Genomic DNA, 27,741 nt, shown 5'->3' with positions numbered 1-27,741 from the left:
CTGTCTGATGGGGACCGAAGAGGGAATAATGTGGTCTTGAATTCACACTCCCCAGCACGTGACACCCTCCACCAAAAAACTTAGAAGTTGTTGTAGACCTACTATTATCACTACCAGAACACTCTGCATTCACTACCTGAACTCCAGCTACCCTGTTGCATGGCCTTGGGTACAGCGGCACAGCCTGACACTACATGACCAAACACACAAGTACATAAAAACGAACCAATGGGAGACACAGCCCATGAGGCCATAAAGCCTCGGGGAAGCGCTGAGAGCAAGACCGGGAAAGCACAGCAAAGCTTCTCTCAGTTAAGTGCCCCTTGCACTCGCCACCTTTAGCCCACCTCTGCCAACCAGGGCGTGTAGCTTGGGTCCAAGCATTGATCTCAAAGGAGCAAGTCAGCCTGAGTGGGCACAGAGGCCTTTTCGCCAGGAGTCCAACTCCAGAGTAGGTGGGAGTCCTGGTTATTGTGCTTTTGAGTATCTGGATGGGCGGTAGTGCCCTCAGACCCACGGCCATGTGCTGCTCTGGACTCTGTTTCTCCTCTCCTTAAGCCAGTGCTTCCTTACCACAATGGAGACTACTGCCACCTGGATCCCTGCTAACACTGTTCTGGGGTGGAACCTGAACAATTGTTTTTGTTGTTGTTGTTGTTGGATGGGAGGGGTGGTTTTCCTTTTTTTTTTATGCCAGTACTTGAATTTGAACTTGAACTCAGGGTCTGGGTACTGTCCTTTAGCTTTTTCACTCAAGTCTGGCCCTGTACATCCTGAGCCACAGCTCCACTTCTGGCTTTTTCTAGTGGTTAATCAGAGATAAGAGTCTCATGGACTTCCGGCTTGGCTGGCTTTGAACCATGATCCTCAGATTTCAGGCTTCTAAGTAGTGAGGATTACAGGCATTAGCCACCAGTACCTTTCTTGACAACTGGGGTTTGAATGCTCCAAGGTGAGTCTAATGAGCAGCCAAGATTGAGAGCCCATTTCTTAGACCATCTTTGTTCAAAGTCCACAGGCCACTACACGTATACTCAGGAGGCTTATGGAAAAATGAAGATTTCTGGGTTCTACCCTTAGTCTACAGGCTCAGCATCTCTGGGCATAGAACCTGGAAATCAGCATTTTGACAGGGTTTGGGGAGGGGTATGGAGGGGGAGCATTTTTTGTTTGGTTGTTTTTTGTTTTTTGTTGTTTGTTTTTTTCAATCCCTGTGCACACTCACATTTTATAAGAAACACTACCTCAAAAGATTATCTTTACTCACCTCAGAGGTATCTGGGCTATAAATGGCTGTTGACAATTATATTCTACTTGTCCACCAAGGGCAACTCAAATCTAACACCAGCCACGCAATGGATCCATGCTCCAGTGAGACTGAGCAATCGAGAGCAGATCTGAAACGCACAGCTCAGCGATCCTGCTGCCCGGGTTTGCTCTGAGTCCGGAAGGTGGTCATCAGCACATGCTCAGCATGAGGAGCAGGAAGACGGCAGATGGAACCAGCATCTGAGATGCCAGCCTAGTAAGTGAGGCAGATGAGGCTGATAGGGAGGAGAGGGGAGAAGGGGCGGGGCTGGGAAACATGGAAGGTCAAGGATGAGGTATGCTTGGCTATTGCTCTAGATGTTGTAAACATTTCTCTTTGTTTAAATCACAGAACAAAATCTGGATATTGGCATGACCAAAGTGCCTAAAAGTAGGCATCAGAGCAGGGAGCTCTTTGCCTTTTGTAGGAAGCAGAGAGTACAAGCTGTAAGGAAAGCCACCCCCTGGGAAGATCACATCTGCAGTTACTAGTCCAGTGCTCACAATTGTCACATGTACACACACACACACACACGCATACACACACAAGATGCTCTACAGGAGTGCCATAAGTAGAACTATTATGTTCCTCTACACACAGACATACACCCACATGACATGCCCTTGTCTAGCTGCAAAATTCAGGATACCCAAGCTTGGTCCTTCCCACCTCCCACTGTGGGAGCGAGTTGCCAGGGCACCATGACATCATCATCTGCAGCCTGCATTCCACCAATCCGTGGCAAGAACTCTAGGCCCTAAATGAAGTCAACAGATAGGTCTTGGTTAGACCCTTCTCTTCAGGATTCTGCAAAGGCCCTTCTCTGGACATTTTCATAACTGTGCAGTTCAACCGATACGCACCTCATATTTGACAGAAGAGAGTTGGCAGAACGTACACAATTCATATGTAAACAGCATTTTAAAAATACCCTGTTGGAGAATTTAATCGTTACATCAATTCTGGCAGCTTTCGTTAAGAATGTTTTGTTTGTTTTGTTTTACCAGGCCTGGAAGATGCTACTGATCTAACTAGGATTCAGAGTCCTTAAATGTGAACTTGTACAAGTATCTTCAGTAGGAGGCATAGGAAACAGGTGTTTGTTTGTTTGTTTTCTCTCCTTGAGGTTCATATAGACACACCAATTCCCACTCACAGATGATCACATGCCATGACATAGGCAGTAGGTGTTAACCTAATGGAACTCAAAGGCCTGCTTGCCTTTGTCTAGCTGGGCTCAAAAAGGAAAGCAGTGCTTTGAGTTACTAGAGAAGAATGCACACCCTGGCATACCAGCATAATCTGAAAAGGCCAACATGCCATGGAAGGAGAGCGGATCAGCCCAATTCTCAACCACTTGCACTCCAGAGAAGCCTAACCATGTGCTGTTCAATCAAGCCACAAGGTTTGTAGCTATGCAATGAATCCAAGTCCACTGGTAGTGAATTATCTGAGGAGTACCTCCAGCACATGCTCCATGGCTCAGTTCACCTAGACACTAGCATTTTCCAGGCTCTTCTTACACCTTCTTGTTTCTGTGCTGAGGATTCATTTCCTTGGTACTACTGTGCAGCAAACTGAGGTTTTCTTCCCCCTCCCACCTTAGGTTGCAAAGAGAAGTTTCTGTGTTGTTTCATGCATTCTCCAAGGAAGAGTCTCCAGACACATTTCCAAGATCGGGGTTTCATGAAAGCATCTTAGGAAGATCTTCACAGCCAGATGTTCGCAGTGATCTCCCTATTTCATGTCCAATCCTGAGGCCCAGAGACCAAGAAGCAAGCTGGGAAAGAGAATTTCAGCCTAAGTTCCCATCCTCCCCTACCCCCATCATAATTATATGGCCTGCGTGGTAGTACAGGAGAGGTGGAGAACAAGGGAAGTTTTAGAGAGCTGTCATACTGTGAGAATTCACCTCCTTTTGTCATGCTGTCTTTCATCCTAAGAGATCCATGATGTGTGGTACCACTGGGAGGCAAGGGCAAAGAACATACTAAGCAACAGACAGACTATACGCAACTCCATTGCACAAATCTATGGTGCTACATTCCCTGGTCATTCAACTTCTGGAAAAGTTCTTGGTAGAATTTAGGAAGATTTGTGAGTCATCTCTTTCCAATGATAGCTCCACTTAGAAGTCACAAAGGAAATCTCTCAAGACCCTTCCTGGAAATAACAAGGGTAAGAAAGTTCTTTGAGTTTCCCAGGCTAAGATGGTAGTGATCCTAGGTTGTCACACTGGTCCAGCGGATATGGAAGACAATCTGACTCCAGGGAGTTTACACTCTCTCCCAGAGATTCTGAACAGACAATTCTTCTAGGCTGATAGGTCCCAGCACACCTGGGGAGGGGGGAGGGCCTTCCATGGTGATAAGGAGTCATGAGTGAAAGCCTGAGTCTTTCTACTTCTCCTCTCAGTGGGAAAGGACACGTGAAGAGTCAGGAATCCTAATGATGAGGATGTGGAGGTGGTGGAAGTTGCATTTGCATTATTTACAGATTAGCCCAGCGCAGCAAATCTGCCTTCTCAGTGGAGATGACCCAAGGCATTAGGAAGGGCAGGCTGCTAACCCACCCAGAGAGGGGTAACTGCAGGCAGTGCTACCACTAACCAAAACACAAATGTGGGTAAATGGATGAGAGTCCAAGCTCTGGCAGCTGGGTCATACTTTGGAATGGCTCCTCATCCCCTCCTCAGCCCTAGTCTCCCTTCCCGAATGTCACCGCCTTTGAACACCTATGACACTTTACATTAGAATATGGTCTTGGCAGCAAGGGGAGGAAAAAGCCAGTGATTTCCAAGAGTCTCCATCTGAGGTCTAACTGAGCCTCCTCTGGCTTTGGGACAGCAAATCTAAGTACATTTTGGACCTCAGGAACCTGGGATAAGAGTCTTTCTCCATCAGGCTGTGTACTTTTCCCTGGGCTTGGTCAAAACAAGTCAGGGATGGCTCCTGCATATTCTTCCTCGTGGCTTCTCGGGTCTGGAAGTCAATGTTTACCTGGAGACACAAACAGAGAGCAAGGTCATAGGCCCTGGAGGACCATAGCATCTGGCAACTCAGCTACGTAATAACCATTCATGATAGCATCTTATGTCTTTAAGATTATTTGTGCTTTCCAAACTGGGCCATGAGACTCGTCTTTTGGGATGACAGCAAGAGTCCTGTGTGGCCTAAAGGCCAGACATTCTGAATTTTTATTTTTAAGTAAGACATTGAAGAAAAGAGATTAAAAAAATCTTGTCTAAGTAACAAGAGCCAAGGCAAAAAACAAAACAAAAACCCTCCACATCAGTCCACTCTTAATCCTAGGGTCTTCACATCAGAATGGGATTAGACTTAAGCCAGATGGTAATGGCCATTCTCATAAACTAGCCCTCTTTCTCTTCTTAACTACTAAGGGAGCAGGTGCCCTAAAGATCCAGACTCTAGTTAAAATGTACATCTCTATTCCCACTAACATCATAGGGGACATCATAGCCAGGAAAGACCTCATGTATAACCAGTCAAAACAGAAGCAAAGAGCTCTAGGTGAGCAGTGTGCCTGAGCTCAGACGCAGCAAATACAGCTCTTCAGTTAAAAGCTCCCAAGTAAAATTTTGTATAACAAATCAATTCACCTTATTGTATATAACTATCACAACTAAATGACTGTTAATAAATAGTGACAAATACTAACTAGGTTCTTCATCTCTAAATAGTCACAGTGGTCTTGAAAGACAATAATCCTGCCTTTTACATGGGGGCAGGGAAGGAGCCCAGAAAGAGTGACTAACTTGACCAAAATCACACAGCTAGCTAGTTAGTGGTAGAGCTGAGCCTGGAACAAAATCCCAAAACAAATATTTATTCCATTAAACTATGCTGTCTTTTAATAGAAAAACAAACAGAGACTCAATGACATCTATACTTGCAAAGTCCCTCTAGCAACATAGTTCCTGCCAGCATCGACAGCCAAATTCTCTTAATGGCCCCCCTCTGATAGAAACCCTGAGCTTCTGCTCCTTAGAAATAATCTCTTTTTCAGCATGGTACCCGTGGCTCAAGCCTAGCTACTCAGGAGGCGGAGATCTGCAGATTGAGGTTCAAAGCCAGACTGGGCAGGAAAGACCATGAGACTCTTATCTCCAAAAAGCTGGAAGTGGAACCATGGCTCAAGTGCTACAGCACTAGCCTTGAGCAAAAATGCTCAGGGATAGTATCTAGGCCCTGAGTTCAAGCCCCAGGACCAGCTCCAAAAAAAAAAAAAATCCCTTTTTCATCAAGAGCCACAGAGCAGTGAGGCTCAGTGTAGTGAAAGAAAACCTATCTCTGAAATCTTCTGAGGAAACAGATGCAAGCTAAGAGTCTTAAACAGAGATCTGGCAAGGTAGTCACCATAGACAACACACCTCTCTCGGAGCCTGCACGTCCACAAACTCCTCAAAGATCCTATGGGCCTTGGAGACCAGCTTTGCAGTTGATCTGGTCTTCTTGAATTCTTCACAGGCTAACCAGAACTCCAGATTCTCCTCGCTGAACTCCGTCTTCAAGAAAGCACGGAAGGCAGCCACTCCATCTGTGGATGTGGGAGGAGGCAGAAGAGAAGAGAAATAGGAAGAAGCTAATATTCAGAGACCTTACAAGGAAAAGGTAGTGATAATGTGAGCGCACACACACACACACACGCACACGCACACACGCACACACACGCACATGCACACACACACACGCACACACGCACACACACACGCACACACACACGTACACACACGCGCACACACACACACGCACACGCACACACGCGCACACACACTCACACACGCACACGCACACACGCACACACACACACGCACACACACGCGCGCACACACACGCGCGCGCGCGCGCGCACACACACGCGCACACACACACGCACACACACACGCACACACACACGCACACACACACACGCACGCACACACACACGCACACACACGCACACACACACACGCACACGCACACGCACACGCACACACACGCACACGCACACACACACACGCACACACGCACACACGCACACGCACACACGCACACACACGCACACACACACACGCACACACGCACACGCACACACGCACACGCACGCACGCACACACACGCACGCACACACACACACAGAGTCCAAGCCCACTGCTCCTCCACGCTTCTCAGTGACACATGGGTACCCTCAAAGCAAGCCATGCTCCTTGACCAAAGACCATAGTGACGTTGGAGAGTAGTGTTTATGAAGTCATAACAATGGCAAATATGTATTTCGTCTCAACTTCTAAGAAGTCTTCAGTGATTATCATCTGTCCGCTAAGGCAGAGTTGTCTTTCCCCAGGGTCCTGGTGAGCCTATGTTGCGCATTTAGACCACGGTTGAAATATGCAATCTATTCCTTAACCTAATCCAAGTACACATCCTGAGAAACACAATCTGTCATAAGACAACTTGGGGAGGAATGTGATTGCCTCCCAGCCAAGCCTCCACTGCGTCAGAAAGCCACCTGGAAGCCCACGCCATAGGGAAATTCAGCCAGCAATGCCGCTGTGCCCCATGGACAGATTCCCTGCCTCTTTTAGAAACCTCTAGAGGCCCTGTATTTTGATGTTTTATTCCATGCATTCTTTAAGATTGGCCTTGCAGATTATAAGTTTTAATTGGGGTTGATTATAATTTTTTTTAATTTTTTTTTTTTTTGGTCGGTCGAGGGGCCTGAACTCTGGGCCTGGGCGCTGTCCCTCAGCTCTTCAGCTGTAGACTAGCGCTCTACCACTTGAACCTCAACCCCACTTCCGGCTTTCTCTGCTTATGTGGTGCTGAGGAATCGAACCCAGGGCCTCATGCATGCAAGGCAAGCACTCTACCACTGAGCCACCTTCCCAGTCCCTGATTATAATTTTTGACCAAATAACTTAATGATAAACACAGCCTTTCATCCTTATGAAATCGGTGTCAGATGTATTGCCAAGCAAAGCTTCTAGCCAGTACAAGATAAGCAGCAAGTCAATAGGGAAATAATTCTTATTAATAGACCATGCTTCTGGTTAATGTTTTTACCTTAAGCTTTTTTAAAAATAAATATTTAACCTTCAAAGCATTTCTTTTCTAATCCAATGACAGCCATAGCTTTCTAGAAAGGAAGCTTGTCTAGAGAGGAAGTCCAGATACCCATAGAACAGAGGAGTTCTGCATGGTTAGGAATGACTCCAGTGGACATTTTCATGACTGTTCCAAATTTCACTAGGAGGGCGCAAGTTTGAAAAATCTTAATTCCAGATGATAGATGACTTGGATATCTGAGGTCCACCAATATGTACCAGGCCAGTGCACCTACCAGGGTCATTCAACAGATTATTGGTGCCATCCTGTATTTAAATGTTTGTTTGTGCTTTTCCTGCATCACTTATTTCTCCTAATTAAAAAAAGTTATTATAGCCAGAAGCCAGTGGTTCATACCTATAATCCTACTACTCAGGAGGCTGAGATCTGAGCATCATGATTCAAAGCCTGCTGGGGCAGGAAAGTCCATGAGACTCTTAGGTCTAATTAAGTGTAGACACAAAAAAGAGCTGGGACTGAAGCTGTGGCTCAAGTGGTAGAGTGCTAACCTGAAGCAAAAAAGTTTAGGCTCAACACCTAGGCCCTGAGTTCAAGCCCCATGATGGGCTTGCATGCACGCGCGCGCGCACACACACACACACACACACACAGGCACGCGCGCGCGCACACACACACACAGTCATTATCATCTTTGTCTTTCAGAATTGTTGAGACAGGGACTCACTACATAGCCCAGGTAGACTTTGAGCTTGTGATCCTCTTGGCTCAACTTCCTGAGATCTGAAATTACAGGTATGATCCCCTATACTTGATTCAAACCAGGTATTTTAATGTTTATACTAGAAGAATAGTTATAAAAGCTACAGAGACATGACAAAAGAGGAGGAGATTTCGGGAGCTCTTGGAGCTAAGCTTTAAATCACAGAGATTTAATTCTCTTTAAAGCTAAAAATCACAGCCGGGCGCCAGTGGCTCCTAACTACTCAGGAAGCTGAGATCTGAGGATCACAGTTCAGAGCCAGCCCGGGCAGGAAAGTCCATGAAGCCCTCATCTCCAGTAAACCACCAGAAAACCGGAAGTGGCGCTGTAGCTCAAGTGGTAGAGCACTGGCCTTGAGCTGAAGAGCTGAGGGACAGCGCCCAGGCCCAGAGTTCAGGCCCCATGACCGACAAAAAAAAAAAAAGCTAAAAATCACAAGTGCAAAGTCTTGAGTTCAAATTCAGTACCCTTTAATCAACCTTTCCTGATTCCTTCCTCCTTTCTCTCCCAGAGACTATCCTAGTCTCAATCTCTATGAGATCAGCAATTTCAGATATCACTCAGCAAGGTCATACAGCACTTGCCCTCTCCTCAGTTTCCCTGCAATTAGGGAGCGGAGAGGAAAGGAAACGAGGAGGGCCTTCCATCATAGCACTTATTTAGATGATGAACTGGAAAATGACTCAGAATAGTCCCTTGTTGTTGTTAAGCCAGAAGAAACTAAATTCTTAGAATAAGAGAGTTCCAAGCTTGTCGATCCTATCAGATCTTATTTGGCTTTTTGTTGGACAAAAATAGATGCTTAGAGCAAGTTAAATGTAGTTACAGATAAGGAAAGAATACTAAATTTCTACCTTCCTTTAAAGTATTTATCAAGACAGCCCTGCTATGAAATGGTCTGGCCCCAAGCTAGATAAGGTACAGTCACCTCTATTAAGCTAGGTCCCAAGTTTGGTGGGTCTTTGTAAGGATTAGCAGATAATACTGCATAAGATTTAGCCGAGAAAGGAGTGGAGTAGAGCTTGGACAACAAAGCTGGGAGGAAACAGAAGGTCAAAGGAGGGTTTTTTTTGTCTATTTCTTTTTCAAGATAGCTTTGAGTATATTTAACCATCAATCTGACCAGAAAAGACTTGCAGAGCAAGAGGAACTGAAGTTAAAGGAAAGAAAGAGGTTAGTTACAGAAAACAATAACAATTGCCCCAAGAAGGCAAGAGAAATAGGCTGAGCATACGTAACCGTAAGCCCTTTGTACATCACCTTTACAATAACAATTTTAAAAAAAACAGGAAGTGAATTGTCTGTGGCCCCTTAGCCAGAAAGAAGAGTGAGTGGATTTGTGTACACATCACCCAGTCTCACCCATTCCACCAGCCTCTCCCCTGCTGATGGTCCCTAATCATTTGCTCCAAAGGAAGGTTGGACAGCAACCCCAGTCAGACAAACGCACTGGACGTATGGATGCCTTGGCCCTACAAATCACCATTTGGCTCACATACCTGGGGTTGTCCTGCCGAAGGACATCTGCTATCAATTTCTCTGTGGTGAGAACAGAGATCATTAGGTGCCACCCAGATCTTGGACTGTGCCTACATTCTTTTCTCTCCCACAGTGCTGACAGTCAGCCTTCTCTCTGACCTTTCAGCAGCCTTCCCAACAGGCTGGTGGGCACTTGCAAGGCAAAGATGCATCTTTCCCAGCCATGGCAAAGATGCTTCCCCAGGCCTGCATTTCTAGAGTAGGCTCACAGATAATGGGAGGAGAGAAACTTGAACAAAAGATGACACTTTGAGGTTGTCAGAAATTTCAAGGAGGGGCCTAGAGAGAGAGGAAAAGAGAAGAGAATTGTACTGCTGGGAAGGGCCCCTCCCGGGGTTGGAACCAGAGAAATAGCCGAGAACAGATTGGGCAGATAGACAAAGATGAAAAAGGCCCATTCAGCCTGCATCTGCTCTGGCCCTCTTTCTCTGTCACCACGTTCTCCACCTGCCTCCTCCCCAATCCCTTTTCTTATTCCCAGGGCAGCGCTGAGCAAGCCAGGTCACAGAGGGTCACTGGGCAGAGAGAAGCTTCGCCCTGTAATAATGGAAGTGAGAAGGAGTAGGAGGAGGCAGCCACCGCTAACGGAGCCCCCCTTCGACCCAGAGCAGATGGCAGCAGCTGGCTTCTGTGTGCACACCACTTGCCCTCAACCTGGCCCACCTCTTCTGCTCCTGGGACCAAGCAAAGGATGCATAGGAGGAATACCAATGGGACTTTTTTCATTCCCACTCACATCTTTTCTCCTTTCCCATCACCTCTACTTCCTCCCAGAATGCCTTGTACCAGTTCCTCAGCATCTTTCCCTGACCTTCTTCCTTTTCTTCCATCCTTTGCCATTTTTCTCTCATACATTCTATCATTTGCTCCCCTCCTCCTTCAACAGGTCCCTCTCCTGGTCTTCCTCTTTTCTAGCAACCTCTGTGGGTCCACATGTGGCACGTTGGCTTGTCACTAAAAGGCTCATCAGTATCTCCTGAAATCCCCAGCGGTGGTCAAGTTAACAGTCACCGTACTTCCTCTATCAGGGCCCAGGCTTCACCTACATGCTAGACACAAAGGACTGGAGGGAGCCCTGCTCCAGAGCTTGCACAGATTGCTCTCTGCACCCTGGCTCTGATGCACACTGGCTAGTATGATCTCACAGGTAAGGAAGCCTAACCTCTTCATTTATCAGTTCCGTCAGCTTTAAATTATAGATATTGCCAGGCTCATGCCTGGAATCCTAGCTAATCAGGAGGCTGAAATTTGAAGATCAAGGTTCAAAGCCAACCAGGGCAGGAAATTTTGTGAGACTCTTATCTCCAATTAGCTACCAGAAAACCAGAAGTGGCGCTGTGAGTCAAGTAGTAGAGTGCTCACCTTGAGCTGAAATGCTCAGGGACAGTGCCCAGACACAGAGTTCAAGCCCCACGAATGACCAAAAAAGAAAAAAAGAAAGAAAGAAAAGAAAAAGAAAAAAGATTCAAAGCCAGCCAGGGCTGACTATTAACCACCAAAAAGCCAGAAATGGAGCTGTGCCTCACGTGGTAAAGTGCAAGCCTTGAGCAAAAATGCTAAGGGACAGTCAGTGCCCAAGTTCTAAGTTCAAGCCCTAGGATCTGCACATACACATAAAAAAAAAAAGAAACTGCAAATATTAGTTTTGTGTCATGGAGAACCTCCTGCCCAGGACTACGGGAACATATGAGTTCATACATGTACACAACATTAAGAGCTTACCACATATCAAGGAGTACTCTAGCAATATTAGTGACTTATTCCTCCAAACACAATATACCCAACACCAAATTCAGTGACTTGAAGACAGTGAATGGTAAGCAGTTCAGGAAAGTAGAGGAGAGACAAAGGGATCTTCCTTCTAGTTGTTTCCTTTCCATTTCATTGCGGTTTTCTCTGTATGACCTTCTAGCAGCAGTGCAGAACATTTCACCCTCAGGCTGTGTATGACCCATGAAATGATTTGGCACATGACAGGACAGACATGTATGCTCCTTCTGGTTGCCCACATCCATCTGCCTGTATTGATCATTTTGTATGACCTATGAATAATATTATAAATATTCCAGTGGATCTTGGCAGGAAAAAAGGTTTCCCACCCCTGCTACAGACTCAAGACTCTGAGATTATTACCACATTTTTAGATGGGTGCCTATCCAGTAGCAGGAAGAGAAAGACTTGTATCCAGGATTCCTGGAGCAGCGAGCAGGATATTGGCTCCCTCCTGAACATCCCCAGATTCTCTGAGAACGACGCCATAGCCACACATGCTTGCTGGCTGCTGGCTATGTCCCTCTGGTTCTTTGATACAGGGTACTTACATAAGGGAAAAAACTGGGTCATTATGAATGAGTGGTGCTGCTGGTACAGTGGAGAGAGTGGCTTAGGTAACAGTTCAAGGTCCAGCAGCCTTCATTTTGCTGCTATCAGGGATAGGCTAGAACCTAGCTTTGTTTCCAGGTTTGGAAAAATACAAGATCACAAGAAAAAAAAATATTTTTTTCAAGCTCAGTATTTACCAAAGTGTCCTCCCAAAGATCAAGAGCTTCTGTATCCCTGATCAATCAGAGCAAATAATCTAGTGAATGAGTTCCTAGTTCAGGAGGATAGGAAAGGAGGGGGTGCATTTTAAAATGCTTTTCAGTGGTGAATCAATTCTTCTTTGATTTGGAAGGAAGCCACTGATTTGAAATTTGTGATGCAAATAGTATCAGGAACAGAGCCTTTCTTTTGTATTATCTATGAAATAAAGGTTTTTAGAGAAATAACTAGGCAAGAGTAGGGATATTACTTAGAGAATACACTATTGCTAGTTCTGATATGCATTGGCAAGCAGTTGCTATGCTAATTATACATCAGTGTGGTGATTAGTGTGATTTCCTCAATGAGCTCTACTTTTCAGTGTATATATAGCAAGATGACGTATGGTGTTTGTAGTAGGACTGGAAGGCTGTGAGCGTCGGTGCTGGAAGAGACTGGAAAGATCCTTCAATCACGCCCCACATTGGACTCAGAGCAGCAGTGACAATTTGAGGTTCCTTGGCTTCTCACCCCTGAGATGCAAAAGCAGAAGGGGACAGAGCTCCTAAGCCTTATGCTCCCATTCCAGTGCATTCTCCTACCCCATCAAGCAGGCACTGAGCCAAACAATCAGAAACAAACAATAAAAAGCAATAACAAATTAGAGCTTATATCTGCAACTACTATAAGAAATTGGCTAGCCAAGTACAAATGACTCACACCTGTAATTCTAGCTACTCAGAAGGCTGAGGTCTGAGAATCAAGACTTGAAGCCAGGCCAAAAGGAAAGTCCTTGAGACTTTTATCTCAAATTAAGCACCCCTCCCCCCTCAAAAAAAAGTGTAGCTGTAGTTCAAGTGGTGAAGCATGCCATCCTTGAATGAAAAGGCTAAGGGATAGCTGAGCACTGGTGGCTCATGTCCGTAATCCTAGCTACTCAAGAGGCTAAGATCTAGGGATCATGGTTCAAAGCCAGCCTGGGCAGGAAAGTCCATAAGAACCTAATCTCCAATTAACCACCAAAAAGTCAGAAGTGGGATGGTGGCTCAACTGGTAGAATACCATCCTTGAGCACTAAAGCTCAGGGAAAGTACCTAGGCCATAAGTTTAAGCCCTAGAACAGGGAAGAATGGTAGAAGGGATGATATTGACCAAGAAGCATTATACATATAACTTGACCTATGGAATTGTAACTTCATTGTACAGCTATCTCATCATCGTAGAGGGAAAAAAAAGAAAGAAAGCAAAAGAAAAATTGGCAAGAAATTTCTCTTAGGAAGAGATAAATGAGATGTGCTCCTAATAGGGTAAAAGCTTAACATTACAAATGACTCCTTCAGGAAAGAAGTATTATACCTTCATGCATATCAGTCCACAGCCTGAAAAACTACAAAAATTAAGTGTTTAGGAATATATATCAAGTTTGTTTGAGAGGATCTCTCAAAGAGGGAAAATATCACTTACTGGACTTTTAGAAAGTGTCCAGGTGTAGTGGTGCATGCCTATAATCTCAACTATCAGGAGATGGAGGCAGGGTATCTTGACTTCAAGGCCAACCCAGGCAAAGATATTAGTGAGAGTCTGTTTCAAAAACAAAATAAAAGCCAGGCACTGGTGGCTCATGTCCATAAGCCTAGCTACTCATGCCTGTAATCTTAGCTATTCAGGAGGCTGAGATCTAAAGACCACAGTTGAATGTCAGCCTAGGCAGGAAAGCCCGCAAGACTCTTCAATTGACCAAAAAGCTGGAAGAAGAGCTATGGTTCCAGTTGTAGAGTGCTAGCCTTGAACCTAAAAGCTCAAGGACAGCACCCAGGCCCTGAGTGCCAGACCTGGCACAAAAATAAGTAAGAACAAGAGCTAAATTGGGAGGGTGGGGAGACATAGTTCAAATAGTAGAGCACTTACCTAGCAAGTAAGAGGCCCTGGGTTCAACTTTAAATCCTTAGTACCAAATAACAAAAACAAACAAACCAGGCACAAGTGGCTCATGCCTATAATCCTAACTACTCAGGAGGCTGAGATCTAAGGCTCAAGGTTCAAAGCCAGACCAAGCAGAAACATCTGTAAGACTTTCTATCTCCAATTAAGCACCAAAACAGCTGGAAATAGAGCCATGACTCAAGTGGTAGAATGCTAGCCTGCACAAGAGCTCAAGGACAGCACCTAGACCCTAGGACTGGCATTAAAGAAGAATAAAAGAAATGAAAGGAGGGAGGGAGGGAGGGAGGGAGAGAGAGAGAGAGAGAGAGAGAGAGAGAGAGAGAGAGAGAGAGAGAGAGAGCATTGGTTCAGTCCTCAATCCTTAGTACCAAAAGACCAAAAAAGAAAAAGAAAAGGCAATACCAAGAAGAAATAAAGAGCCAAGTGCACCTCCCGCAATATTTTCTCTGATGTACATGTGGTGGGGAGTAGGAAGGTATGAGGCAGGGAGCCCACAGTCTCAGGAGGCTAAGGGATGAGTAATATGCAACTTAAGTAAGTCCTATTAGTGTTTCTAATTCTACCCCAATCTGCTACCTCAAGCTGTCTACAGGATAGGGAAGCTGACACTAATCTTAGGCAGATAGGATACTGAAAAGTATGGCTTCTGAATGAACTTAGGGCTGTTAGGGCAAAAGTAATAGAAGTATCTGCCCTCCATTGAACCCCTCCATGTATCAGTGTTCGTGTTTAGCAGTTTACAACAGCAAGAATGTTGAATTCTCACACGGCACAAGGCAAGACTTAGCCCCCTTTGTACAGATGAGGAAAGCGAGGTTTATAATCTGCGTTAAGTAATCTGCATTAATGGACAGACGGGGTTGGAAACCGGCCCAGTTGTCTGCACGCTCACCCCTTTTCAATAAGCTTTTCACTGCTGCCTGATCCAGTGTATCGATAAACTCCCCATTCCCCGATGCAAGTAACACAGTAATGCGGAGATGAGGGCCAATCGCCTCTCTACTTCATACATCTGTTTCTAACCCTCAGCCTCTATGTCTCCAGATAGTGCTTCTGCTGTAGTTGCTGACGTACCATGGAACCCCCCGCCCTACATATGTGGAATCTGTGACGCCCAGTGTCCCATGAAAGGGCCCTGCTGCCTGAGGACGTCAGACAGAGTAACACAAAACACAGTCTTTGTGTGCATCTCAGAAAATCGGGGTCACCTGTCCCTCCAGATTGGTACAGGCCTTCGTTGTATTTGCTTGAGTTTGGAAGCATTGTTTCTCTTGCTTCACCGTGATTACACATCCCCGATGGCTGTGGAAAAATAGACTTGGGGCTCACCACAGGGGTGCTGATTCAACAGGTCTGAGGCTAGACCCAAAACAGTTCGTTTCTTACAAGTTCTTGGCAAGTGCATGCTGGTGCCACCGCTGCCTTCCACATGGCGGGGGGGGGGGGGGGGGGGGGGGGGGGGGGGGGGGGATCCTGGCACGTGCTATACCACTTGAGTCACAGCTATGGGTTGAGAAGTAGTCTTAAAAGCCTTGCTGAAGCCAGGCACCAGTGACTCATGCTTGCAATCCTGGCTCCTCAGAAGGCTGAGATCTGAGGATCACAGTTCAAAGCCAGCCCAGGCAACAAAGTTTATAAGACTCTTATCTCCAATAAACTACTCAGAAAAGCCACACGTGGCACTGTGGCTCAAAGTGGTAGAGTGTTGGCCTTGAGCAAAATTGCTCAGGGACAGCGCCCAGGCCCCAGAGTTCAAGCTCCAGGACTGGCCAAAAAAAAAAAAAAAGCCTTTTTGCCTAGACTGACTTTGAACCCTGAACCTCCTGATCTCAGCCTCCCACAGCTGATTACATATGAGCCACTGACGCTCAGCTAAATTACCATGTTTTATATCTCAAAGGTGCCTAATGTTTATTTTAAATTTACTTCACAGTACAGGGTTTTGAACTCAAGACCTTCCACTTGGCTAGGTTGGTGCCCCTACCACTTGAAATATATACTCTGGCTCTTACTTTAATTATTTTTTAGGTACATTTTTGCCCAGGGCCAACCTTGGACCACAATCCTCCTGCTTGTGCCTCCTGTGTAGCAGGGACAAACCACCACACCTGGCTTGGTTTTTGTGATGGGCGTCTTGCTAATAATTCCCTGCACTGCCCTTGAACCTTAATCCTCCCAATATCTACCTCTCAAGCATCTGGAATTTCAAGTATGCACCACCACACCTGGCCCTCAAAGAGGATGATTTCTTTAAGAAAGAAAACAACTAAAAGCTTCTTTCTTGATAAATACTAACTCTGCAGAGATGCTTTCACATTTCTAGTCCACCAATCTAGCCTTCCCTGGGCCTGGCAGGGACAGAACCTCCATCCCCTGTGCAAACCACAAAACAAGGCCACCTGCCAAACTTCACTGGATGGCATGGGGGGAGGAGTGGTCGGATGGCCCAGAGTGAGGCCTGGCCCACATAAGTATAGAGACAGGTGGAAGGGGTGAAAGCGAGGAGCAGAAACGCAGCTGACAACTTCACCTTCCTGCTGAAATGAGTCCAACCTTGTGTCCAAAATATACTAAGATAGGAGAAATGGGTGAGGGAGGGGAGGAGGGAGGAAGGGAGAAGGAAAACTGAAAGGAAGGAAGGAGGGAAGGAAGAAATAAGGGAAAGGAGACAAGGATAGAGGGAGAGAGGAAGGGTGAAGGGAGGGAATAGGGGAGGGAGAACAGAGGAGAGAAAATTTATTCAGCATTCTGGACTGAATGTCCTGCTAAAGCTGGACAAATGACAAGCATATGCTTGAATCTCATGCAGAACAAAAAGCAGAAGACTCAATTTTGTTCCTGTCCTCTAGCGACCTGTCAGAAAAGATCTCTCACGAACTAGGCAGGAGCCTTCCTTCTCCTGGGTATGAGCTGCAGAGTGAAAGGCATCTGTGTGCCTGTGCATGCATGCATGCGTGCGCACACACACGTGCACTAGTGACTACATACACATGCGTGCATGCACACACACACACACACACACACACACACACACACACACACACACACACACACACACAGGGCAGATTACATGCACAACTCCCAGACATCAAGTCTAATTATTAGTGGATGGACAGGAAAAAGATGTCAAATTAACACATATTAGAAATCCTTCTAGTTAATGAAGCCATCAGCAATTTCAATTTTAGTTTCATTTGTTAGCTTTAGAAAAAAAAAAGTACACTGATAAAAAAAAAGAAATGGAAGATAAAAAAGAGCACTTAGCAGGTTACCTCTCAGACCTCTACGTACATTTTTTTCCTCTTCATCCTACATTTGTAAACAAATCTGATTGGAAATAAAACTACTCCAAATATTTGCCTTCCAGCTTCTTTATTCTAAGGTTTATAAAAAACGTTGAAGTTGCTTTCTTTTTTTTTTTCCTTCCAGGATTGAGCTCATTCAGTGCACTGCCAGGGAGCACCCTGCCGACAAGGGGAGAAAGAAGGCTTGGAACACAGTGCCTTGGTCCCTCTTCTGGTTGCTGGAGCCATTTCAACTTAGAAGCAGTTTTACATAACCCTCCTGGCAACACTGAGCCAAGCCACCTGCTGCAGATGACTGGTTATCGCCCAGCCTCACTATTTGCTACACAGAGCACCAGAGAACAGCGAGGTAGTCTCTGACACATCTTATTCCAGCTCCTTCCTTGCACACCTGAGACCAAACTCCCAAGAGACTTCCATAGAGACCACCCAGCACTAAGTACCAATGGGTCCTGCCTGTAACCCTAATCCCTCAGAAGGTTGAGATCTGAGGTTCAAAACCACCCAGAGCAGGAAAATCTATGAGACACTTAGGTCCAATTAACCAACAAAAAGCCAGAAGTGGAGCAGTGGCTCAAGTGGTAGAGTGCTAACCTTGAGTGGGAAAGCTAAGGACAGCACCAGTACTGATTTCAAGCCCCAGTACTGGCGCGCGCACACACACACACACACACACACACATACACACACACACAGTCCAGCTATCTAGTAGCAGATAGGGGGTCAAAATTGAGAATACAGTTCTACCAGCCCACATTCTTCACTTAATTATCCAATAAGTATGCTCCCCAATGAAGTAGAAATCACTCCTGCTCCTAGAGGGGGTAGGACTTCTAGGACTGATTGACAAGATGGAATTTAAAAGTAAAGCCAACTGTCAAGATTCTGCCTGAAATCTTCAGGCCACCTAGCATGCAAGATTGTGTGGTGTTGTTTGTATGCTTGTCTGTCTTCTCAAAGGGCTGGGTTCTACACCAGAGTTGTGGTATTACTAATCTTCTTGATGTCTCCTCCTAGTAGCACAACATAGTTTTAATCCATAATGGACACTAAGTACAAAATTTTTAAAAAAATGTGTCCAAAACACCAGGCAATGCCAAGATAGCAAAGACGCTCTACATACAGATTGAGAATGAAAATAATTGCCTGGATTTTGTGAAATAAAAAAGTAGGGAGGATAGCTGCCCGGGTATGGAGAATAGCCGGGGAGAAAGTTCCAGACCAATGCACGTTTTTCTGGAACCCAGTCATTCAGGCACTCTGCTCTTCTTAGGACATTTTGTTAACTTTATTAGAAGTTCCTCACACCTCTCATCAATGATACTGGCATAGGTGCAATCCCTTTGGAAAAGCTTAATCAGCCCTAATTGAATCATAATACCAACCCCAATTAACTAGACTTCTAGAAAGTTGTCAACACCTTTTTAAGGCAACTTGGGATTCAATTCCTCTATAGCTTTTGCAGGGTAGTAAGCATGCAAATTCTAAAAGCCTGAAATTCTACCAGCAACACCAGAATAAAGACTGTCTCTTCATTAGAGCTTTCATCCCATTGGCTTTTTATTTCTCTATATACAGAAATAAAAAACAGATAGGGAAAAAACAAATTGTTTAAATAGGGATACAGGTGGACCCATTGCAACAATGAGATGTACAAGTCGTTACATCAAAAAACAAACTTTACAACTTTGGTGGGGAGGTGGAGAGAATGGGGGGGGGGGGAGGGAATGGGAAGGGATAGGAAGGGGAAACAAAGGAGGAGGCAACAATGTTTGATAAGAAATGTACTCATTATCTTGCCCATGTAATTGTAACTCCTCTGTACGGTATTTTCACAATAAAAAAATAATAATAATAAACAGAACTTCAAACACAAGCATAGAACTCCAAGGTTTAAAAATCTTGTTTCTGTGATAGTTTCACAAAGAAGCAAACTGGTTGCCAGCTCATCACCCTTTAGCAGAATTCCCATATCAGAAAAGTGTTACCATGTTCCTGGAATCGAGACTCTTCCCTGACAGTCCAGTGTCAAACCTCTGAATTCTCTTCAGATCTCCTCACTCAAACAACACAATGTCTGATGTGACCTCCAAAATGTCTATAGTGGTCTGCTACCAATTATCATTGGCTATGAAACCTGAGGCCTCGTTTGCAGAGTAGATTTGTTTTGCACTGAATAAGTAAAAATACCACTTTTAAATATACTACCATAGCTTTATAATACACCTGCCAGTAGAGTACCCAGGCTTCCCAACTGGTGTAGGCTTACTCATTTTCCCAGAGACAGATGTCAGGTAGCAAGCAGGCATTTCTAACCCCAACCCCATTCTAGAAGGAGAAAAGAGCCTCAGAGAGTTGAACTAAGTAAATCAGTTGTGAAACGGAAATAGAAATTAAATTCCAAGATGACCTTGACAAAAATCAAGCCAGAAAAGAAAGCATAAATTGCTAGTGACACTTATTTAACCCAGCATAGCTCCAGGAAAAAAATAGTCTGAATGGCTTCACATACACACACACACACACACACACACACACACACACACACACACACACACACACATCCCACTACCGTCAAATCTTGAATATTACTCTACATATGCCATTACCTTGGCAAATTTCTCGTGTAAGCTTGCTGCTTATGGTATAGCCATATGTTATGTAGCTGTATCTAGGCTCTGCTTCGTTTTCCTGCATGAAATACTAATATGGCTATTCGTCTCATGAAATTACACATTCTGATACACACGTGCTCTTAATTTTTTGCATTTGATTGAAAAATATGCTTTAAAATATTTACCTCCATCAAAACCACCCCAGCAATCTGTAGTCAAGTTGGGTCAACATTGAGACCACAAATGTGGCTCACATCCAGTGCCTTTAACTTAATTGTTCCAAACCATCTTCCCCAATCAAGTGGTATCAACACTGAGCTCACAGCAGCTTCTCACTCCCAGGACCATAAGACTTTAATAATAGAGTGACACAGAGGAAAAGAGAATGACCGAAACCTTCTTGTTCTTTGGAACAACTTCTCCCTTCTTCCCTCACTGCCTGGAGTCCCCTGCCACTCCCATTCATTTGATGCCACTGGAATTTCAATGCCCACCAAATCTGGACGTTGTCATGCACAGAAAAAAAATAAAAACTGGAAGAAAACCACTGTAAAGCCTGATGACATATTAACCTCCCCAGCACAGGAAAATCCAAAATGCTATCCACACAAGAAAATAACAAAGTGTGCAGCATATACATTTGACAAAATAGCCAGCCCAAGGCTCTCCCAAACCTGATGGAAGAGGATATTGTTTGATACTGTTTTATAAATAGGCTTTGGTCTGGAAGCGAAACTGTTATTCCTGTCTAGCCCATCACTCCAATTTCCAAACTAAATTCTCTGTAGCTGAAATGACGATGAACCTGAAAGCTTCTTGGGACTATACACTTTGAACATAGACAACAGAAAAGAAGGCTTACTGCATTTAAATAATCCATTTTCTTGTCTATCTGCTCCTCCAGGCAGGATGCTTAGGACTCCCCAGAGGTCTGGGACACCCAACACAGGAACCAGAGCCTCAGAGGCAGATTTATTTTTTACTAAATGAACAATTTGCTACAACAGGATGTGACCTGAATTCTACTTACACTTATGAGAGAGAAGCACATCAAAGGAATCAGCCCACCTCGTAGCTTCTTCTGTGGATAATCTCCTAGGAAAGAGGAAACATCTCTCTTGAGAATTTCTAGAATGATCTTCTCTCAGCTGCTACAGAGATTTGCTCAGGAGAACAATGGCAACTCTGATACTGTCCTTTGGGTGCATTCTTCAGTTATAGTTGGAAAAACTTCCAGGTGGGAATTCAGTGTACTGGCTTTCAGTCTAAACAGCAAAGCTAAGGAATTGCATGGTTTCAAGATGTCAAAATAACAGCAGGAACAAAGTGGTTCAGGAGTCTGAAAAGTTAGGCTCAGCTCATGATCCATCCCACTGATTGTTTTTTCCATCTCTGAAGCAGAGCTAACCATATCCCTCACGGAGCCGTGAGGGGGTGACACCAGGTCATGTCCGTGACATCACTGAATTCAGTGCCTGCACAGTATAGGTGCAGAATCCAGATTCTCTGAGTCTAAGCATATTTTTAGAGAATTTGAATGTTTATTGCCGAATTGAGAGCTCTGATTGACAACTGAGTAGAACCAAGAAGTGTCCTTCCCCACCCACAGCTCCACGAGTGATGGGTGATAGATAGGCTTTCTTGGGGGAAAGAGGGTTCCATTCTGACATCACCACTGAGCTATACATGCCCTACACCCACATTCAGCTGCCCAGAGGTGGGAATTTGTTATCCCAAGGCTTATCTGGTCAGCTACTAGAGAAGCGTTTCCACAGGTACCCCACAGTGGGTACCCGGGAATGCTGTATGGCCGGAAGACTCACTTGAGAGCACGGTTGGGCTTGTCGGGAAGAATCGCTGTGAAATCACTGCATGAATCTGACTTGTGAGACAGGCATCCCAGTCGCGTCCTCATCCCTTTGTTCCTGCAACACGCATGGGGGCAGAAAGACAAGACTGTCATCATCACAGCTGCCAGGCTGATGAAGGGTCCCCCAGAACAGCTGCTGCGAGAGTCAGCACTGCTCCCTCCCCCACGTGGCCCCTCAAAGCTAAAAAATAAATAAATAAAAATAAAACCAAGAAGAGGATGCCTAAAGCCTGGTGCAGTGACTCACACCTGTAATCCTAGCTACTCAGGAAGCCATGATCCAGAGGATTGAGGTTCAAAGCCAGCCCAGACAGAAAAGTCTATAAGGCTCTAACTCCAACATAATCAGCAAAAGGCTAGGCTGCACGCATGGCTCAAGTGGTAGTGCACCAGTCAAGCAAGCAAGCCGAGCAAGCAAGAAGCCTTGAGTTCAGACTGTAGTACCACCAAAACATGAGAACACTTAGGCAAGGAACAGGCTCACTCCTTCTCATGACTACTGAGAGTAGTGGGTACCCTACCCTACTCTTTCAAGAAGTTGACGGTAAGTCAATGAAGATCATTATGTAGGAAGAATTTCTAAATTAGGATTCTTTATGGGGAAACGTAATACAGTGGTGACAAAATAACAATCCACATTTTGCTTCCCCATCAGAAGGCAAAGGTCAAGTAGTAGCAGCAGCAGCAGCAGCAGCAGCAGCAGCAGCAGCAGCAGCTTCTAATTGCAAAGCCCTGGAAGTGAGGAATGCTTGCAGAGTTGAATGCAGGAGAGGCAGAACACAGGCAAGTGCAGGCCCTCAGGGAAGTCAGTTCCCATTGGTTTCTCCCCATTCATCCTTCCATTCAAATGACATCGACCAATGACTACAGACTAGCAAGGGCTAATGACTACAGGTGAAGAGAAGAGCCATGGATAGAACCCGCAATTAAGATCCAATAGTCCACGCCTGAGTGAACCCATGGGCTCACTCCTACCATGCTCTTATACTAGAGGCTGAGATAGGAAGATCATGGTTCAAAACCAGCCTGGGCAGGAAAATCTGTGAGACTCCATCACCAAAATAACTAGCAAAAAGTTAGGCTGGAGGCATGGCTCAGGTGATAGCATGCCAGCCTTGAGAAAAAAAAAAAAGCCAAGGGAAAATGAGAGGCCCTGAATTTAAGCCCCAATACTGGCACAAATACAAACCAATAACCCCTTATCCCTTCTTATGCTCTCTTAACTAAGCTCTTATACTCCTAGTCATATTTGAGGTCACTTCGACATCCATATATTTAAAATTTAAACGTATCAGTTTAAATTGCCCTTGTTTTAATTTCCAAAAGCCCTGCCTAATGACAGGACCCAGCGAAAAATCATACTAATAGCTCTTTCTGACTCCCAACCTCAGCCTCTCAGTTTCTCAGGGGCTGGCAAACCATAGCCCTGCCAGGCACCTCTTTGTGGACAGAAAGTTTTGGTGGAACATCACAGCACCATTTGTTCACATATTGTCTGATGCTGCTTTCCACTACAAAGGCGAAGTTAGACAGTTGCATCAAAAACCGTATGGCCTGCAAAGCTGAACACATTTACTCCCCAGCTCTCAACAGAATACATTTGCTGACCTCTGACCTGTAATCATGGAAACTGCTCATGTCAAGGGCAAAGGTAAGTAGGAAAGGTTTGAGATAATCAGACTGACTTATGAAAAGAGCTGCCACGAGCCTGGTGTTAACAACCTGTCATGGAAATGGTTCTTGCGGATGTCCTTCTCCATGTTGAAAGCAAGTCCTTACCACCTGGCTGTTTATTTCTTCTTCTTTTTCATAAATCCTGGGGCTAAGCAGAGACCTGAGAGGTCATGCAATTCAATCACTCCCTTGTACTTCAAATGACTTCCCATCTGTAACCCTGCAAATTGTCTTTGTTTGCAGAACTATTATTCAACGAACGACTAGTAGAGTGACATTGTATATGGGCAGGAATGGACAAAATTTATATTCCACAGCACATCTCTAAAGAGCCTTTCAAGATTGGACGATCCAAGCGTCCAGAAATATCCTGTCTTCTGCAGAAAATTGGCCCTCGGGTCCTGCTTCCACCTCACCTCTCAGCCAGGCTGTACTGGGAAGCCAGCTATTTCCTTGAGTTTCAAAACATTTGCTACAGCTATGCTCTCTCCCGAGGCAGCAAGCCTCCTCTGTGTCTACTCATTCCTGCAAATCACAGGGTGCCCAACACTGGGCCATGCGAGCAACCGATGAAACTGCACCTGAGTCATCACACCCCTTGGATCCAAGCAGAGGTCCTGCTCAGGCCACCCCACAGGCCAAAAACCCAACTTCCAGAGAGTTGATTCATTCCCCAGGGCCTTAGGATCATCCATCAGAAAAAGGATCAGGCCATTGACCCCAAAGAGCAATTAAGAGGACTCTCAAAAAATAGCAAATCTACACAAACTATGAAACAAGGCTTAGCAGGGGTCAGTGTAGAGGGTTCCACTTGCTACCAAGATAACTGTGATTCTCCCAGAGTTTGCGAAACTGTTTTTGGCTTCAATGAAATCCTTTTGTGGAGCAAAATGCTTTGTATTTTTTTCATCTTTCTAGCTTAGGCTTCAATTATAATTGTCTTAGGTCTGAAATAATAGAAGCAGAAGCAAGAGTCAAAGGTTAAGTTTACAGAAGGAAGAAAAGAAGGGAGGGAAAGAAGGAGGGGGAAGGAAGAGAATAGGAGTAGGAGGGAGGGAAGGAAGAAGGGAAGGAAAGAAGGAAGGAAGGAAGGAAGGAAGGAGGGAGGGAGGGAGGGAGGGAGGGAGGAAGGAAGGAAGAAAGGGAGGGAGGGAGGAAGGAAGGAAGGAAGGAAGGGAGGGAGGGAGGAAGGAAGGGAGGGAGGGAGGAAGAAAGGAAGGAAGGAGGAAGGAAGGAAGGAAGAAAGGAAGGAAGGAGGGAGGGTGGGAGGGAGGGAGGGAGGAAGGAAGGAAGGAAAGAAGGAAGGAAGGAAGGAAGGAGGGAGGGAGAGGGAGGAAGAAAGGAAGGAAGGAAGGAAGGAAGGAAGGAAGGAAGGAAGGAGGGAGGGAGAGGGAGGAAGAAAGGAAGGAAGGAAGGAAGGAAGGGAGGGAGGGAGGAAGGGAGGGAGGGAGGGAAGGCAAGGCAGACAGGCTTTTCCTCCCTGCCCTTTCTCCACAGCACCTGTCCCAGGAACACACAGAGGTCCTAAATGGCTCCATACAAGTTCATGCATGATTCCTCATCCACCCCATAAATCACCGCCCAGAGGTCCTGCCAAGTCTCTGGGAGATGACCGGGCTAAGGCAGGTCCCGCTTGCAAGGCCACAGCTTTGCAAGAAGCGCACAGGCAAGGACAACGCAGCCCATAGATGGCCTAGGCAGGCGAGCAGATGCAACTGGACCACCTCGGGGCTTCTCGGGCCAGACTCAAACAGCAAGGGTGATGGGAAGGGGAGAAAAGGGGAGGGGGCGGGGACAAGAAGACAGGTCATCAGTCCATTACCTGCGTGGCATCAGTAAGGCAGCCATACAGGCATCCGCTTACAGTTACCCCTTGGGCTGGTTTGCAGGGACGTCAGGGCAGGAAATAATACTGCGGGGATCAGGGATTTACCCTTTCACGTCCTCTCACCTAAAATCAAAGAATCTGCTGTAAGAGGGGCCACCCTCTCTCATCTGACTGCCTGATCCAGCTATCCTTCAAATGGCTCTGGACCCAAGGGGCACCTCCCCACACATGGACACCCCAGCCCCCATAAACATTCATTTGTCCTTCACAAGGACAACCAACCAAGAATGGACAAGAAGAAACTGTTGGGTGGCTTCACATCGCTGATGCCCAACCACTGGCCATCCGGAAAAATTAGGACGTGGGTCCTTGGGGAAGCCTGGGCCTGGCAAGCCACAAATTACTGTTCTCTTTCTCTTACTAGAGTGAGACCCAAGTGACCGGTCAAGGAGGGCTGAGGGAGGAGGGCCTGCTCCACAATCACTTGATTGGATGCTGGTTGGGTTGTCACCTCCCTCCAAGGGCATTTGTCCCAAGTGGTAGTGCATGAAGAATTAGAGGGTTGGGAATGGGAGGGAGGTTGGCTGTCAGACACTCTCACCCCACAGACTTTCTCCATTGCAGGCACAGGCTGCAAAATGAATATGCAAGCCACTGTTTCTTGACCATATGGAGCTTGCGTGACCTTCCTGAGCCTGGGGGAAATGGCCTATTCTTGACCCGAAGCCAGGAGGACGTGGGGGTGGGGAGGAGGGGATACTGAGGTTGAAGGCTGATTGACTTAATGGTGTCTCACTCTTGAAGGTCCCATTCTCAGTGCTTAGACCCATTGTTCTCCCAGTAGAGAACTGAGGAGAAGAAACACGTGAAGAGAGCGGCCTACCCATAAAGGGTTTCCCTGGGGAACTCTGACACCAAACATAGAAACCATTTGCAAAGAAACCTAATTTAGACAGCGCGGGCTCCTAGGCAAGGGACGCCATTGGGATTATTTTGGTATTTCCCTGAACATTTCACAAAGGCTTTTTTTTTAATTTTTTTTCCTTAAAAAATATTCTAATGAATCCAATAAAGGACAAAGATTTGCTTTTACTAAAAACTGAAGAGAAAAGAGAGGAAAAAAAAATAATTCTTATGGAAAGGCTCTCTCCCATGAATTACATTTCCTCCATCCTTGTCCTGACTTCAGTTCATACACCTGCTTGCCCAGGAGTTCAGAAATCAAAGCTCTTGACAGTCACAAACACCCCTAGAAATCATGGCTGGGGCACCTAAGCTTTATTTCCCCTTCTCTTTGGGATATGCCCCTGAGAAAGGGGGGGAAATCCCCTGCCAAGAGAGGGAAAAGCCTCTGCCAGGGGTGGCACTTATCCTGGAGAACCGGAAGCAAATATGCCACAGAGAACACAAGCAAGGTCATTCAGGGCTCCATCCCCGCCCTCTCATTCTTTCCAGTTCTACTGCCCTCCTGCTTTGGCTTCCAGTGCCACCAGGTGTCTGCCCGCCTCTCTCCCTCCTCCTCCCCTAGCACTGTTTAGCCTGCCCCTCCGATCCCACCACTGCCACTCCATTTAACGAGTCCAGTCTTGGACTCCACTAAAGGAAAGCCAGTGGGACACTGTGACCTGACCGCCAGTTCATGCCAGCTTTTTTGGTACTCTTATCCCATGTAACCCTAGACTTATGGGGGAATGGAGTAAGGGGTTTCCCCTTACCCCAGGAAGTTCAAAACTGTGGGGCACATACCCTTGTAAGTGAGCATCCACTCACAGATGACACAGGGGCATAATTTTGGGGGGGATGATATTTCAAGAAGAAAAAAAAACACTACGCTTAAAACAGCAAAAGGCAAAGATTTATAAAGAGAAGGAGGAAAGCTAAGAACCTCAGTGGGGAGAAAGCAATCAATATGCATGAAGAGGCAGGTTAATTAAATATGGATAATGCAAATCGGTGCACACAGACACCCCAGCGAGAAAGGAGAAAAGCAAAAACTATACTCACAGTCGTTGACCCGTCCTCATGGCCTGCAGGTCTTTGCCAAGTGGATGATCATAGAAGCTGCGGGTTAAGGAGCTCTGAGGAAAGAGTATATCTTTCTTTTAGCAGTGAAATCCTCAGCGGGTGAAGGGCATGTTTGCATGGGCACACTGGCGCTCTCTCTCTCTCTCTCTCTCTCTCTCTCTCTCTCTCTCTCTCTCACACACACACACACACACACACACACACACACAAACATGCATGCACAACACACCTCCCACCACTTGCACCAGGCAGCGAGCAGCCTGGCTGAAAGCTCTTCTCTCTGCTTG

At 45.8% G+C, this 27,741-nt stretch overlaps 1 protein-coding gene across 2 annotated transcripts; it reads right to left on the bottom strand.

Moving 5' to 3' along the window:
* Nucleotides 1-3,783: 3,783 nt before the first annotated feature.
* On the bottom strand, nucleotides 3,784-27,741 carry Rgs8 (regulator of G protein signaling 8). Of its 2 annotated transcripts, XM_042674484.1 has the most exons (6): nucleotides 27,684-27,741; nucleotides 27,434-27,507; nucleotides 21,881-21,982; nucleotides 21,088-21,152; nucleotides 5,700-5,866; nucleotides 3,784-4,308 (listed from the first exon to the last, which is right to left on the bottom strand). In XM_042674484.1, exons 2-6 carry the CDS (start codon nucleotides 27,451-27,453, stop codon nucleotides 4,126-4,128), a joined length of 537 nt encoding a protein of 178 aa, XP_042530418.1. In that variant the 5' UTR covers nucleotides 27,454-27,507; nucleotides 27,684-27,741; the 3' UTR covers nucleotides 3,784-4,125. The 2 variants fall into 2 exon arrangements, with proteins under 2 accessions (XP_042530418.1, XP_042530417.1); XM_042674483.1 differs by lacking the exons at nucleotides 27,434-27,507; nucleotides 27,684-27,741 and adding an exon at nucleotides 25,424-25,449.

This window comes from Dipodomys spectabilis, unplaced genomic scaffold (assembly GCF_019054845.1).
Source record: "Dipodomys spectabilis isolate Male_0828 unplaced genomic scaffold, ASM1905484v1 ptg000019l, whole genome shotgun sequence".
Taxonomy (NCBI): Eukaryota; Metazoa; Chordata; class Mammalia; order Rodentia; family Heteromyidae; genus Dipodomys; species Dipodomys spectabilis.
This window is presented reverse-complemented; position numbering and strand designations above follow the sequence as displayed.